Source organism: Euprymna scolopes, chromosome 33 (assembly GCF_053919585.1).
Source record: "Euprymna scolopes isolate OS-2025 chromosome 33, ASM5391958v1, whole genome shotgun sequence".
Taxonomy (NCBI): domain Eukaryota; kingdom Metazoa; phylum Mollusca; class Cephalopoda; order Sepiida; family Sepiolidae; genus Euprymna; species Euprymna scolopes.
In genome coordinates this window covers 79,674,050-79,687,122 of record NC_136514.1, presented here as the reverse complement: position 1 = coordinate 79,687,122, position 13,073 = coordinate 79,674,050, and the positions used below count along the sequence as shown (strand labels likewise).

Here is a 13,073-nt window from a genome sequence, read left to right as displayed (position 1 = left end):
TTTTAAACATAAAAGATGTTTATTTGAATTTATATGATAAACATATGTTTATGAAATTATAAAATAAGGTTTTTTTAGTTTTAAAAATAAGTGTGGAAATTTTTTTTTTATTTTTTGTTTATAAATTATTATTTTTTACAATATGCTTGTTTCCCCCTGATATTATTAAACTAGTAAGATCTGTGAAAATTTCGTGGAACGAGAAATATATTTAGTGAACAAATGTTTTGACAAAGCTGTTATTTTTTCTAGATAAAAATTAGTTTTTTCAGACAGAAAAACCAATAACACGCAGTAAGTATGAGTTTATTAACATTTCTATGAAAATAGTGTCCATTGTATTTTAAATATAGAACTGACCATAATGAGATAAATAATCAAGTACTAATAAATACTCAGAAAATAGTATTATGCTACATAGTTCAATACAGATAATGAAATCACATTGCAAAAGACAATCTTTAATTTATTTCTTCAGTCCAGCACCTCCTAGCAGACAATGTTCTTTTTTTTTTTTTTTTTTTGCCCAGTTTTTTTTTAATGTTCCCTTTTTTTTTATATAACATTTCATTGATTTCTGTCTTCGGTGAAGAACTGCTGCATATTGAAATTACTCACACCATTACAATAATGATCATATATTATTATTGAAATGATATTCGAAAATGAGGCTACATCAAAGAGAGGTCACTCTCATATTCCTGTCCAGGGTTGCCAGATTAGACTTTTTAAACACAAATTTCACAAATTTAACCTTTTTTGAAGCAGTTTGGCCTTCAAAAATTATATTTGGTCTTTTTCAAAGCGTAACGTACAGACTAAAGACGGAACAAGCAGAATACTATAAAGATGGCCGTGGAATGAAAGAAAATGAAAACTTACTTTTTTAAAGCTTCCATAATTTTCTTACTGACTCCACATTGGGCCCAAGTACGGATCGGCTTCGGACATCCTTTTCCATGAACTTTGATTCCTTCCAGGTCTAATTTCAATTCCTCAACTTCTGTAAAACACAAAGAGGTGGGGGAAAAATATGTTATTGAAAAGAAAGAAATATAACACGTACTCAATAAGGCAGAAGACGTTAGGCTGGTAGCCCTTGATATATTCAAAACCTTTGACAAAGTCTGGCATGAAGAGCTTCTCATAAAAATTAAATCCTATGGTATTACTTGCTGAATGCTAAATATAATTAAAGCTTTCTTGGTCAAGAGGAAAGTCCAGATTGTCCTTGATGGATGTATATCCACACAATGGGTTCCAAAGTGGACATTTGGAATGTTTTGTAATTTTCATAAATGAACTTAGATATTTAAAAAGTTCAATTTCTGTAGTGTTAAAAGCTGGTCTTGTCCTAACGCTTCCTCAGATATGGCCACCTGAAGTTCATGAATTCCAGATTTTCATGACTAAACAAATTTGGTGATTTGATCAACTGGGATAATCGGGCACATCCATTTTGGACCCAAATTGCTCCAAAAGCCCCTAAACCTCCATGTAAGACATCAAATAGATCTATAAATTAAATTAAATGTATAAAATTGAGTCATTTGAACAACTTTCTAACAAATTACAGATTTTATTTCCCAAAAAATACCATTTAAATTAGCATTTTTTTGCTAAAATATGGATAAAATTTGGGTCTGGTCAACATATTTCAATAAAAGATAACTAAAAAGCTCCAAAATTAATTTTTTCAAGCTTCACAATTTTGAATAAGAAGATGGTAAGTTGTTTGGGTGGAAAAAAAAAATCATCCTCAGGAACCATTTTGATTCAATTTAAATCCAAAAATTTTGGCCTAGCCATTTTTTTCTGTTATTCCGACTCCAAACCACAATTGTCAAATCCAAACATATATGTAATTTCAATAATTCTTGATGGAATTTCATGATCCAGACCTCTATTTTTATGTTTTTGGGGTGTGTGTTGCATCTGATTTTGGCTCTAACAATTTGGATGTAACAATAATGATGATGATGATGATGGTGGTAGTGATGATGTTGATGCTGATCATGACGATGGTGGTGGTGGTGGTGATGATGCTGATGATGGAAAGAAAGAGCATTGTTAAGATACTGATTTAATACACGCACACACTTATTTGTGGATATTGATAAAGAACAAAACTGTTTTCTTTCATGATAATTTGTGTTGACATAAACGGCCATTAAAAACACTAACTGAAAGCGAATATAAATATATAAAGATATCTCAGAAAAATGTCAGAAATGACACCTTTTGGTAATTTGACAAATTCACCTGAATAGGCCACCCCTGTTAAGAAAAGCAGTTAACCAAATTCTGGCTGGTCAAAATTTATTATTGGGTTACCTGAAATATAGGCCATATATTATGAGTTTCTTTGGATAAGGGAAAAAAAGATGGGGGATACAAATTCAAGTGTCTATCAATTATTATCCGGGAATTTGATCCCCAAAAAAAGATAACAAAATTATTTATTTTTTTACTCATACGAAATGGCACTTGGAAAAAAAAAACCTTGCTTATGCAAATGAAGCAAGAAGAGGAGAAACCCTCCCACACGAGTGATGGTAAAAGGTAGAGACAATAAACCCTCCTGTTGAGAGTGACAGTCGGAGATACAAATTTGAGGAAGGAAAAGAATAGGAAAATTTTTTTGAGTGTGAGAATTTCAAAAACTGCCAGAGATTGGTTTTCTGAGAATTGTGAAATTAAATTCTGAGAATTGGGGGCGGGATTAAGCCCACCTGCTTCCCTGATTGTATTGATATGCATAAGTTTAAATGTAATGTAAATCTTATTAATCTTTCCTAGGCATGGTTTCAAATAGTAGCCCCTTACATCCAAGCGGCGATATGCCTTCTTAGGGGTGAATCTGAGTTTTAAAAAAAATGTTGCAGTCCTCAGGGAAGAAATTTTGTGGCAACATGTTCCACTGATGAAAAGTTCATGATAAGAAAGTGAGATGACAATATGGAGAGACCAAGGGATAAGTGGCCATGACTAGCATGCGCCTGCTGCAAAAAAACTGATTAACACTGATTTTGCCGATGACATTGCACTAATTAGTCAGTCGCTTGCAAATGCTCAGTCTCTTCTACAATCTCTTATTCAAGCCTCTAACTATGTCAACTTAACTGAATATATCGATTGTTGTAAGTACCTAGGATCCTTCATCGCATCCTTATTCAAAGATTTCAACATCCGAAAGGGGGTGGCATGGTCTACTTGTAATGATTTGATAAAAATATGAACATTACATCTCAGCAAAAGCATCAAATTGGAAATTTTTAAATCTATAATACAGCCCATCCTCCTCTATGGTTCAGAAACATGGACACCTTCCAAAACGTTAGAAACATGCCTGAATGGTACATATACTTGTCTTCTCATGAAAGCCGAAAATCTCTCATGGAAGGCCTATCCAACCAAACAACAAATCTATGATGAACTTCCATTGGCGTCATCTATTGTCAAAGCAAAAGAGTTCAGTTTGCAGGCTATCGTTTTAGAGCAGACAAAATCAAGTTATTCATTCTTGACTTCTGTGCAATCCTATTACCCACAAGAAGTAGTATGCTCATATACCCAGATGTCACTGCAACATTTTGAATTGAAAGCCATGTTTAATTTAAGAAGAGTTTCTCATGGGTAGCTATTCTGTACAAGTCCTGGAGATGAAGAGTTTTCAGTGGGTAGTATGTATAAGTCTTGGTGTTAAGTGTGATGAGACATTATGTTGAACAAAGATGGCAGTAATAAATCAAATCGGCAAAGAATCAATGCAGTCACGGTCTCGAGTGTTGAGTAATTCTTAGTAACAAAGATGGCGGCGAAGAATTAATGCAGTCACAATTCAGTCGTTTCAAGACGAAGGTTGACAGCAAACTGAATTGAATCCAAAATTCAATATTTTTAAAATAAAGTCGGAAACTTCTGATTGGTTGATTGTCCTAACCGTAAGTTATAAGTAAGATTGTCAAAAGTATTGGGGGTCATACCTTCATTAGTAATCAAAAACATTTTAAAACTCAGATTTTAAAATTTTTGCAGGCAAAGAGCAAAGATCTTTCCTGGTTGGACAGGAAAAAATTATGTGCGGAAATGCTAAGAGATTCAATATTTTATCGAGCAATTCTGGTTTCTGATCGGTTGCTAGCAGAACATGGCTCTATTTGATTGGTCTGTTCCTATTGCCAAGGTCTATAAATAGAACTTTATAATTTTTTTTAATCATACTTTTATCAAAATTATTACAACAAATGTTGAGAGGATATAAAAGTTGTCATGTAGGACATAGCGTGAGCATGTGGACTCCATCTTGACTATAGTTGAAAGATGATGATGATGATGATGATGATGATGTAAGGAAAATGGAATTATTTGATTTGGAGGCGAGAGTCATGATTATGCATATTAGGCACTGTTGGCAGTCTAAAATAGCTAAAATGAAAGTGAGATTTTTGCTTTTGGGCGGTGGTTGGTTTATCTTCTATTATATAAAGGAAGAAATGTCTGTTAGTATGTTTGTATGTGTGTTTGTATGTCTTGTTAAAACTTTTGAAATCCAAAGTGGATAAGAATGATTCTAGTACCATCTTAAAGGACAGTGACTGATGCATAATATGTGAAATTTGGAGCAAAATATTCATTTTTTCTACGTTAACGACCACAGAATCTGATGGAGCAAGAGTGTTCATGTAAAATCGTCTCTTTCTAAACGATTTTAACATCTGTGCATGCGTGAACCACTTCACCTATTGGATACATGTTGCATTGTGGAACAACAGTGAAAATAAGAACAATCAAGTCTAGGTTCGGTTAACAATAATGTACAAAGATAGGAAAGCATGTATATCTGCTGGGCACTCGGCTAGCAGTTGAAGTGCAGTTGCATCTCTCTCACCGGTGTTGGAATTACTAGCGCTATTTATAGTACTAATCGGTGTAAATTCCTCTGTTAAAAGAAGGCCGGTATAACAATATGTTAAGTACATAAATTTGCAATGTCATGGTATGACTTTTGCCATGGCCCAATTAGTTAAGACATTGACTGAGAAATATTTGTGTTTGTGTTCATACCCACCTTATGGCAGACATTTTATTTTTTTATTTTTAACATATTTTTGAAAATGTTTATTTTAATAAGTTTTTGCATTTAAACAGGGTTCAAAAATTTTTTTATTATATTTTTTGTTTTGTATTTTGTATTATTTACTTGGCTCAAAACAAAAGGAACTTTTTTAATTGGAAGTTAATAAAATTAAAACGAAAATCATTTTTCTTATTTCCAATTTTTTATTTTATCGGTGGTCGATTTAGCTGAGTTAATTTAGAGATCAGATTACTATTAAATGTGTGAATATTACTTACGTAAATCACAAATATATTTTTTAAAAATTGTAATCACTTGCAATTTTTTTTCACGCTCACATACCCCTATTCCAAATTCATAGCAGTGGGCTGACAATTCAATTAAAGCAAAAAACATTTAGCAAATGTAGTCAAATACAACTTCATTTTCCTTTTTTATATGGTCCAGGCAAACTCGGATAGTTCTGCTAGTTTGTTAATAAAAAGGAGAAATAAAAAGTACTGCTGCTGATATTAAAAGTGACCATCTACTCTGTTGTAGGTGAAAAGAAGAAAACAATCCTGCACCCTGTGTGAATATTGAAAACTGTCATTTTGTGTTTTCTTTCAACTTCAAATAATTTAAGTGACTGAAATGGGAATTAACATATCTTTCGGAAAGTTTGTTTCATGTTAGGCTCACGAAGGATTGGTTGGTTGGTTATTTTTGTTTTACGGCATATCAACCCTTTTCAGGTTATTTAATGCCGAATCTAGTGATTTTGAAGAAAAATTTTTTAATAGAATATATTTGTTTTTTGCAAGTCAGTTTCTATTTAACCCATAGTTGGGACCCTAACAGGTACTACCACTCTGGGTCAGAGTGGACCTGGGAGCAATGGCAATTAAAGGGTGGTTCCACACTCCCCAGAGCCAGCAAGCTGGGTCCTCACCATCGGATATAGTTTAAGGTCATATCCGGGACCCTCATGAAGGAAGACAGAGAAGCTCTTAAAACAGGAAAGAAATTAAAAAGGAATTTCAAAAAAAATTCTAAAAATTGAAAAAGAAAGTTGTTTTTTGGTTTCTATCTTACCCATTTGAGTCATTTTGGCAATTTCAGGAACTTCCACATAAAAGTTCTTTCGGAAAGGAGCATAATAAATCCGGCTGTGGTCGACGAGCGTCAATTCCTGTAAAAAAAAGGAAAAGGGGGGTTATAGTTAGCTAACGTACTTCCTAATTTCCAGGGTGTGTGCTACCAGGAGCAATGAAAATGCAAATCCGTTCCTTCACTTTTATTGTTTTTCGGTATTTCTATTGTGAAGTGATTTATTAAAATAAAATATAAGAAAAGGACATTATTGAAAAATATACAATAAAAATTAACAAAATTATGCAGATAAAAATAATGAAATTAGTCTTTTAATAATAAAATTAAAAAGTAAAAGTTTGTATTTTATTTGAAATTTTATAAGAAATGTTTATAAAATAAAAATAAAGTTATTTTTCATTTAAAAATAAGTTTTTTTTATTTGAATTTATATGATAAATGTATGAATATATCAAAATAAAATTATTAAAATCAAAATAACAAAATTTCAAACATCATAAAAAATGTATCCAATACATAATATTCCCAAAATAGTTTTAAAAGATTATCTCTTTAAAAAAAAAAAATCTAATTTCAATAATTCTTAATTAAAATAAGACCAAAAATTTTTTTAGTGATTATTAAATAAAAAGAATGATCCAAAAAACGTAATAAAAAAAAAAAGTACATGCACAAGGGAGATATAAGGATGGGAGAAAAAGTCAAAGAACTGATTTGGCATGTCACCACTTCCGGAAGCAGCCACACTGGAAGTTAAGTATTGTTGCAATATTTTTGATTCATAATGGGGTATGATCCCACACAGTCGGGCGATTCTATTTATAAATGATGCTGCTAGGAACTGATGAATCAAATTAATTCACGTTCTGCTACCGACCAATCAGAAACCAGAATTGCTCCATATATATTAAACCTTTTCTGTAGGAATTTCGCATGTTTTTTTCCGTCTCGACACGGTAAGAATCTTTTGCTCTGTGGAACTGTCTACTGCAAACCAGTCATCACTCAGGACTTGTGTGGAACAATGCACCATCGGAAACTGTTCTGAAACTAAACATGGCTTACACTTCCAGAAGTATGTTAGCTGACTACAACCTCATTATGAAATGTACTAAAAAAGTCATTTGAATAAAAATTATGGTTCTTCTTCATTATCATAGAGAAATTACTTATGCCAATCTATACTCCTATAATTTTTTTTGTTTTTTTTGTGTATTGATATTCATATTAAAAACCGTTTTTTTCTATTTATTTAAAAAGAAAATACAACTGAACTTATATGGGTTGTTGAATTGCATTTATCTGCAAAAGATCTAGCTAATTTGCATATTCTTTTAAACATTCATTTCAATTAATTCCCTATTAGTTTTTTCGGTTTTCTTATGGAATGATCATCTTTAGTCAACTATTACGTGTAATTATATTCATGCAGATATTCTACATAATTTATACTTGCATAATATTTGCGTAAAATGTTTATAGTAAACACAAAACTCTTTCTATACATATATATATGTATGTACGCGTATATATATTTGTTTAAAAAATTTTGCCTACCAAACTCCTGTCAGTTTTTGGTCTACAGACATGAAACTTAATATATAGGGTATTCGAACCCATGTGAAATTTTATATTTGGGTTTTAGCCAGGGAAAATTGGTGGAAAAGTGTGAAAGTTAAAAAAATGAAATTTGCCAGGTGAAGATCGATCAAATATGCATGCGTGACATAATAGTTATTGGTTCATGTTTTAATTTTTAGCTTTGCAGCAAACATGTCTTCATAGTACAGTCATTAACGTGAAAGGAAAAAGTAAATTGTAAGCTAAAAGTTTTGGTTTCGATTTTCGGTGGAGCTGCACAAATTATTTCTTCTTTAACTTTTTAAATCATTACTATATACTGGGTTTAATATAAAATAATAATAAATATGAAATCTGCATTAATCAAAATATCATATTTAGCAGGACCCCAGGCATTGCCCAGTCGTATTTTACGACTGGGCAATGCCTGGGGTCTTGCTAATTTCAATAAAAAGCAATGTTTTCTACTTAATTATCATGTCACAATTAGTTAAATATTACTAGAATATTACATAAAACTCTACTTGTACAGTTTAATTAAGATATTATGGCATGTTCAAAAAGTTCAAAGACATCTACCTTCAATGTGCCATCATAAAAACGTGTTTTTCCGCTGTGACAAAAACAAAAAAAACTACTTGATCAAATTAAGTTAAATTTTTTTCGGAGATCTTCAGTCCAAAATGGATGCGTACAATATAATTTCTTTTCGGTATTTTCATTTTTTAATGTCTTGATTAAACTGTACAAGTGCCCATAAAACAAATATTTTCAACGGAAAAATATTGCTGGTACATGTGATATAAACACAAGGGAAATAACTAATTTCTCCCGAGGTGGCCAAAGTTTTTTTTAAAGTTTTCAGAAATTAATTACCTTCCCGGCTATTATGCGTGCTATTCAATTTATTAATGTAAGCAAAAATTGCAAATATCTCAAAAACTATTTTCTTTAATAATTTATTTTTACTTTATCATTTTTCGTAATGTTTGGATATTTTCATTACTGTGACATGACAATTAAGTAGATACCATTGCTTTTATTTGAAATTCAATATTTTGATTTTCGCTCTAATTATGAAGAAGAACAAAAATTATAAACATGACAGGCAAATGCGTCTGGAATTGTCAGAAAAGTTAAAAGTATGAGGTTTGAAAGGTCATTTTTGGCAAAAGGTTATGCACGTGTAATCAATCTCAGTTGGTCCAGTGAATCACAACGGCCGAATAAAATGCCCTTAAGGTGTGGTGACACGAAATACCATCCAAAATGGGCGTTTCACGTGGTCACAAATGCTTATATAATAACAATCAAAAAGGATATCACGGTTGGTTGACCATTGGGCCAAGAAAAATCAACCTGTCAAATTCCCATGAGTGCGCATCTCTCGCATAACACCAACCATCCATAAGTATTACCAAGAATATAGACATTGTTATCTATAATATAAATTTCACCTGTTTGTTTAAATGTATGTATGTATGTATGTATGTTTGTATGTCTTGCAAAAACTTACGACAGAAACAACAAATTTTCACGAGATCAGTATCATTATGAAGCTCGACCCTTCGGACGACAAATATCGAAAAATTGGCCAAAACCATGCTTCTACTGGGCACTTTTTTACAGGGAGGGATCGCTTTTTTCACCGATATTTTCAAAAGTCATCGCGTCTTTTCGATTGTCTAGCCTTAATTTAAACCTACGTCACTTCCAGTTTGGCGATGGGCGCAACAGCTAATGCGTCATGTTTTTTTTTTTTTCACTTTCTTTTCCTCCTTTGCGGTATAAGTTTGAGCCTGCCTGCCTACTACCACTTTTTTTTTTTACGCTTGCAATTTTCCTTCTTTTTTTTTTGCTCAACCAACACCCTTACACACACACACACCTCCGAGTTGAAGCCTGTCTGTCTACTACAATTTTTTTTTTTTTTTTTGCTCAACACACCTCCAAACACCCATCATTTATACATCATCATCGTCTTGAACACAGACAAAATATAACAATCTGAGTTCTTATCCATCTCCATTTTATTAAACACAAATAGATTATCATCTTTCAATATACCTGTAATGCCACTGCAATTAAACGAATAAAACTTACCTTCTTTTTCTTCACCATTCCAGCCATTGTAGCATCCAGATCTTCTTCTTCCTCTTCTGAAGAATACTGGGTAAAAAAAATAAAAAAATAAAGATATGTTTCTGAATTTTTTAGATGAAGACTGATAATTCATATTATTTGGATGATTCGAGTTACTATTTTCATCTTGAGTGTTAGTTTCATAATGTTTCGGGCGATGCAATTTTCCGACCTTCTTTTGGTGTATATTGTCAAACTTCGAAATCTTTCTGTCAAACTTGGGAATCTGCACAAAATTTTAATGACGAGGACCAGTGGCATGATCGATGAAGTATTTAGTAAAATTCAGTTGTAAGTTACTGGAGGTTGAAGGTTCAATCCTCAGTGCCGGGCAATATTCAAAAAATAAAATTGTGAATTACTTAGGATTTTCTACCTGGTCATGGATAATGGAACAAGAGCATGTTAACCCCCATGGATTAAATAAAGGCTTCTGTTTAAAATTCTGTGCAGATTCTCAAGTTTTTTTTTTTACTTGGGAGTCACCAATTATCAAAGCCCAAAGGCCACTCGAGGATAAGGGTTAATAAATGTAAGATGGTAGTGTTGTAATCGGTAATGGTGTAGATTGGGTAGAATTTGATTATGGGGATAACTACACAAGAACTTGTTTACATTTGATCTGAAGGCTACCATGTTGTATTCAACCGAGAAGCAGGTCAGTGTAACAGTGTTCAACGGGCGAGCAGTTCTGGGAAAGTTTGACAGAAAGATTCTCGAGTTTGACAAGATACACCTGAAGAAGGTTGGAGTTTACACCGATCGAAACATCGTGAGAATAACACTTAATACAAGAACAGCAGTCGGAATAATCCAAATAATATGAAAATCTAAATAGCTCAGTTCATAGAACATCAGACTGAGGATCTCAAGGTTTCGGTTTTCGATCATGGCATTTACTTTATTTGTTGAAAATTTATGGACAATTCTAATATGAAATTTACAGACAATTCTAATATGAATTATGAAAGCAAAGGCCACTGCACTCCACCAAGTGTAATGCATGCATTGTGATGTGAAAATATGGGAGATAATTAGGTTTTACTTTTCCTCAATATCGATTTCACGTTATTAAAAATAAACTTCTGAAATGTTTATTAAAAATTATAAGTAAAAAATGTTTTCATAAAAAGAAAAATTTATTACCTCCATGGCATCAACATTATTTTCCATTAATTCACCTTTCAATTTGCCAATATCTTCCTTTTTCTTCACCGTGCCGGTAATCATTGTTACTTTACCAGCATTTTGGACAGCACTGGTTGGTACAGGTTGCTGCAAAAAGATAAGGAGAATGACACACAAAAAAAAATCAAAAAATATGAAGAAGGAACAGATTGAGGAATAAACTAAATAAAAGTCATCTAACTATCCTACCCTGCTCATGAATCGTTTAAAGTCATAAGAAAAATAAAGTTTTTAGTTTTCAGAGAGAACTGTGATAAGAGGGTAAAGAAAGGCAAGGCAATGATCATCATTACTTTACCAGAATTTTGGGCAATACTGGTTGACATGGATTGCAGTAAAAAGAAAGGAAAGGGAGTAACACACGGACAATCAATAAATTAGATATGTTATATAGTTGGCCGAAAAAACAAAAACAAAAAAAAAAACTTTGAACTTGTACCCTCCTCCCTCGTGCGTGTGAAGAAAGCAGTGCAAAATATTTTTTCCCCCCAAACAACTCCAAAGTTTCAAGTAAGAAAGTCAAAATTAAGAAAAAGATACAAATGGTTTAGTTGTTTACAACATATCAACCTTTTTCGGGTTATTTAATGATGAATCCAGTAATTTTAGAAAAAGATTTCATGTTTCAAGCTCTTTATATCTTCAAATATTTATTCATAGTGTTTGGTTTGGTTGATTTGTTTTACAACATATCAACCTTTTTCGGGCTATTTTATGATGAATCCAGTAATTTTCTAACAAGTTTTTAAGCTTCAAGTTCTTTATGTTTTCAAATATTTATTCAGTACTAGCAGGGTTATATAGCATTGCTCGGAGGCATATAAAATCAAATAGAAGTGAAAGTATGCGTGTAACATTGTTATATTAAAATTTGTTTCGTTTTATATTCTAAACTGTTTTGGTCATTTCTGAGACTGACTGAAGTGGTACCCCCCCCCCATCTATATATAAATGATTTTTAATATCATAAATACCTCCTTACATCTCTAAAAAAGAAGTGGTACTCCCCAAAAAAGTATATATATATATATATATGAGTTTTAATATCATAAATACCTCTCTACATCTCTAAAAAAAAATAATATATATGAAATAATATCAATCTTTTTTGGATTATTAATAACAAATCCAGTAATTTTGGAAAAAAGGTTTTCTGCTTTAAGTTCTTTATATCTTCAAACATTTATTCATGGTGTTTGATTTGTTTTTCTTGTACAGGAAAATTGTTGTTTTTGTTTTTGACTTTGCAGAGCATGATTGAGCTTTGCAAAGAGAAAGGAAAAAAAAAGCAATAGCATTAATGTTGGGTACATTTTATGTCAGAAAGCCAATATCTTCAAACAGTCTGATCTGATAGTGTTGGATATGGAGATGTGGCAATGCCGATGAAAGCAAAGGTATGCACACATGCACATTTCAGATGGATTTTTGATCTACATTCTTGTGTCCCATAAAAATGACCGAAATTGTAATTATCACAAAAACAAAGAAATGTTTACATTCCAGGTTGGGAGGTTATGAATTGCACAACACAAAATAGAAAAGAAGAATGTAATATCTTACTACTTACATTTCCAGAAATGTCGATTCATGTCGATATAAGAGACAACATAAACAGGAAAAGGAAAGAAGAGAGTGGGCTGACAGTGTCAAGTGTCATTGACGTCTCTCCGTTGCCGTGACACACACAAACCGACTCCTACAACTAACGTCTCTTTGTCAATGAGCAAAAAACTTAATTGTAAATAAAACTTCTATGTTGATAAATTCATCTATGTGTTCATTTTGAGAATAACGACAAAAGAATTGTCAGGTGCATATATGATTTTTATCAAGCATTTGAAAAGTGCAAGCTAGAAAATTATATATACATTAAATAACGCAACAGTCGTTTTTGGTGCCCGTGCTCATGCATGAACCACTGCACCCACACAACATTACATCTCAACCTTGAAAGTTCACCACATCAGACCTATTCGAGATTGAAGGG

At 32.3% G+C, this 13,073-nt stretch overlaps 1 protein-coding gene across 2 annotated transcripts in view; it reads right to left on the bottom strand.

Moving 5' to 3' along the window:
* LOC145258316 (putative ATP-dependent RNA helicase DDX46) overlaps positions 1-13,073 on the bottom strand; it is a 97,739-nt gene that overhangs the window by 33,632 nt on the left and 51,034 nt on the right. For both annotated transcript variants that reach the window (XM_080116398.1, XM_080116399.1), the window contains 4 exons: positions 11,042-11,170; positions 9,857-9,922; positions 6,155-6,251; positions 883-1,003 (listed from right to left, as the gene is read on the bottom strand). In XM_080116398.1, coding sequence (XP_079972524.1) covers positions 883-1,003; positions 6,155-6,251; positions 9,857-9,922; positions 11,042-11,170 — 413 coding nt within the window. The remainder of the gene's footprint in view (positions 1-882; positions 1,004-6,154; positions 6,252-9,856; positions 9,923-11,041; positions 11,171-13,073) is intronic.